Source organism: Nestor notabilis, unplaced genomic scaffold (genome assembly GCF_000696875.1).
Source record: "Nestor notabilis isolate BGI_N333 unplaced genomic scaffold, ASM69687v1 scaffold10431, whole genome shotgun sequence".
NCBI lineage: Eukaryota > Metazoa > Chordata > Aves > Psittaciformes > Psittacidae > Nestor > Nestor notabilis.
This window is the reverse complement of record NW_009915295.1, coordinates 18040-21585: the sequence shown is the minus strand read 5'-3', so window position 1 is coordinate 21585 and position 3546 is coordinate 18040. Positions and strand designations below refer to the sequence as shown.

The 3546-nt window shown below is 57.9% G+C and overlaps 1 protein-coding gene across 1 annotated transcript in view; it reads right to left on the bottom strand.

Annotated features, from left to right (window-relative positions):
• SBF1 (SET binding factor 1) overlaps positions 1 to 3546 on the bottom strand; it is a gene marked incomplete at both ends in the record, with an annotated part of 28334 nt that overhangs the window by 9554 nt on the left and 15234 nt on the right. Inside the window, 5 exons of the mRNA XM_010024080.1 lie at positions 160 to 309; positions 596 to 708; positions 1226 to 1430; positions 1829 to 1927; positions 2077 to 2205. Of these exons, the coding sequence (XP_010022382.1) occupies positions 160 to 309; positions 596 to 708; positions 1226 to 1430; positions 1829 to 1927; positions 2077 to 2205 (696 nt within the window). The remainder of the gene's footprint in view (positions 1 to 159; positions 310 to 595; positions 709 to 1225; positions 1431 to 1828; positions 1928 to 2076; positions 2206 to 3546) is intronic.

Here is a 3546-nt window from a genome sequence, read left to right as displayed (position 1 = left end):
CCTCCATCCCTTGTCCAAAGCCCCTCTCCAGGTTTCCTGGAACCCCTTTAGGCACTGGAGCTGCTCTAAGGTGTCCCCTTCAGGAGCCTTCTCCAGGCTGCACACACCCAGCTCTCATGTCTCTGCATGGGTAGACAAGCCCTCCCAGCCCTGCCCTACCTGCAGGCAGCAGTTCATCATGCGGATGATGAAGTCAAACTGCTGGTGGTCCAGCACTGCCCGGTTCTGCTGCACGTGCAGGTTCAGCTCCTGGGTCAGGCAGTGTCGGGCTGCTCGGCCCTTCATGGCACGCAGCACCGCTGGGAAGAGCTGCAGAGAAAGGAGAAGTCATGGAGGAGAAAGAGGGGTCCGGTGGAGCTCCGGTCACACAGTGAGCTCAAGGGCAGCCCACAATGAGGGGGCTTCACACTCTGGCTGTTGGCTGGCCCCAGGGTGTCTGCAGGCAGCTCACTGCTCTCAGATGGGGAAGCAAAGTCCCAAACCCACATTCAGCAAGGTGAGGAGGACCCAGCTTGGTTATCTCCCTGGGACAGACCCTACAGAGTATCCCCATCTCACCTCTCCTCACTCAACAGCTCCTCAGGACCTCCCTCACCTTTTTGGCTTCCAACATCTTGTTCTCAAAGACGTAGGAGATGCAGTTCCTGACCACCTCCAGGCGACGGGCGCTGTTGGCCAGGGCATTGCCATTGCGCTCCATGATGGCAGCTGGGGAGAGAATCACCCGTCAGTGCAACCAGGGCAGGACCTTCACCCCAGCTGGGGAGAGATCCTGGAATCATGGAATAGTTTGGGTCCAACCTGGCCTTGAACACTGCCAGGGATGGGGAAGCCACAGCTTCTCTGGGCACCCTGTGCCAGCATGTCAGACCCCTCATAGGGAAGAGCTTCTGCCTTATATCCAGCCTTAGTCTCCCCTCTTTCAGTTTAAACCCATTTCCCCTTGTCAAAAGCCCCTCTCCATCTTCCTCCCCTGTTCCTCATGGGCTGGAACTCATCCTGAAGGAATCCCACGGGGTCTTCAACCATCCCCTCATGCTGGCTCGTAGAAGCCCAGGGAGCAATAAGCACCCCAATGGGCAGAAACAAATGTGGACAGTGATGCTGTCCAAAGCACGCCTTGCTCCTCACATGGGAGCCTTGGACATGCTATAATGTGGGAAGGAGCTGTTACACCACAGTAAAGCTCCTCCTGTGCAGGGGAGGTCCCTCTGCACACACGCACCGATGGGGGGTCCCGATGGCACCATGCATTTCTTCTCTGCCTTCACAGCAGGAGGAGCTGTCTGCAGCTTGGCAGTGGCCTGGTCAATGATCCACTGCACTGTCCCCTCATCCAGACGGGGAAAAGGCTTCTGGTGCAGGCGCAGGTGACAGCCCTCCGTGGGCTTCTGCACCTTGTGCATGGTCACCGCGGGGTACGGGTTCTCCTGGAACACCAAACACAGTCTCTTGTCAGGCGTGTGGACACCACAGATCCTGTTCCAGGGCAGAAGCCCCAGCAGAACCCCCCATCCTTCAGCAACCTCCACTGCCCTGAGGCCCAGCACTCCCCCAGATGGTATCTACAACCCCTGGACACCCCCAGCACTCTGAGGTCTCCACGCAGCTTCTCTTCTCCAGGCTGAACAGCCCCAATGTTCTCAGCCTGTCTTTGTGTGGGAGATGCTCCAGCCCCTGATCATCCTCGTGGTCTCCTGCTTGTGACAGGTCCCCTCCAACCACAGCATAACACACATGAGATCCAACAAGAGCTTATGGAGGGAGCACAGAGCGATGGGGCTCTAACCCAAGCAGCTCCCCCTGTGCTGGGGCCTACAGGACTCACGTTCTTGTAAAGCTTCTCTGCCAGCTCCTTGATGTGCCTCAGGATCTTCTGCTTGTTCCCCTCCTCTGCACGCATGCGCTTCACTTCGTAAGCCACGAGCTGGGAGGAGAAGACACGGGTGAGAGGAGCAGCTCCCGCAGGATGCAGACACCATTCCCATATCCTGGTGCAAGGCTGCAGCTGGAGCATCATGGCACATCCCCAGCTCAGGCAGGCGGGGGGGGCTGCTCCCAAGCTGCCCCTCTCACCTCATCGAAGAGGTCGATGGAGCGGTACGGGGCCCCGCGCTCCGTGACGAAGCCGGCGAAGGCCATTCCCTCCAGCACCTTGGTCAGGAAGTCATCCTCCGTCAGCCCCCTCTGCCCAAGGAATGCTGCCTGCAACAGGGAGAGAGCACACACTGTCAGCAGCTCATCTGAGCAATGGGTGCCCACCCCAAATCATCCCCAGCATGGCTCTGAAGGAGCCTCTCGCCAGCACCACAAAGGGAGAAGCACCAGGTTGGCCGTGTCTGCTGAAAGCCACTTGGACCCTTCCCTCAGCAGATGAACACAGGAGCTCATCCCAGCCCAGAAGTGACACTCGGGGCTCTGGACCACTCGCCCTCCTCACACCTCTGTGGAGGAACTGGAGCAGCCCCTCACCATGGGATGGAGCTGATTGACACAGGGCTTGGTGCTGGAGCCACTGCACTGCACCACAGGGGGTGCTGAGTCCCATGGTCCTGAACCCACAGTGAGAGGCACAGACGTTGCTGTGACCAAAGTAGCGAAATGAGTGACATTCAGGTCATTCTGCAGAGTCATTTCATCACAGAATCACAGAATCATGGAATGGTTTGTGTTGAAGGGACCTTAAAGCTCCTCCAGCTCCAACCCCTGCCCCAGGCAGGGACACCTTCCACTAGAGCAAGTTGCTCAGAGATGCTCCAGCCCTCGCAGCGTCTCTGCGGCCTCCTCTGTGGCCTCCTCCTCCTCAGGGACACCTTCCACTAGAGCAAGTTGCTCAGAGATGCTCCAGCCCTCGCAGCGTCTCTGCGGCCTCCTCTGTGGCCTCCTCCTCCTCTGTTGTTGCCCCAGAGCTGGATCAGGGCTGCAGGAGGTTCCCCCCAGAGCACAGCAGAGGGGCAGGATCCCCTCCCTGAGCTGGCTGGTACAAACTGGGAGGTTATTCATTTCATCACAGAATCACAGAATCATGGAATGGTTTGTGTTGAAGGGACCTTAAAGCTCCTCCAGCTCCAACCCCTGCCCCAGGCAGGGACACCTTCCACTAGAGCAAGTTGCTCAGAGATGCTCCAGCCCTCGCAGCGTCTCTGCGGCCTCCTCTGTGGCCTCCTCCTCCTCTGTTGTTGCCCCAGAGCTGGATCAGGGCTGCAGGAGGTTCCCCCCAGAGCACAGCAGAGGGGCAGGATCCCCTCCCTGAGCTGGCTGTTATGAACTGGAAGTTCATTATTATCCTTCACTCACTTTATGGCACTTTATGATGGTGCATTTTCAGTTTATTGCTGGTTTATGATTTCGTGGAACCAGTGAATCTTTGTTGGGCACCTGTCGGGAAAAGTACAGCTCAAAGCCCTTATGAACACGCTGCTGCTGCCAATGGCAGAGACCAAGAGCCTGTTTTGAAGCTATTTCCTGCTCTCCCTGCCCTGCCAGCCCTTCTGGTAGAGCTGCCACATCTGAAGCAACAGGGAAGGCAGCTCTTTCCTCTCCCCC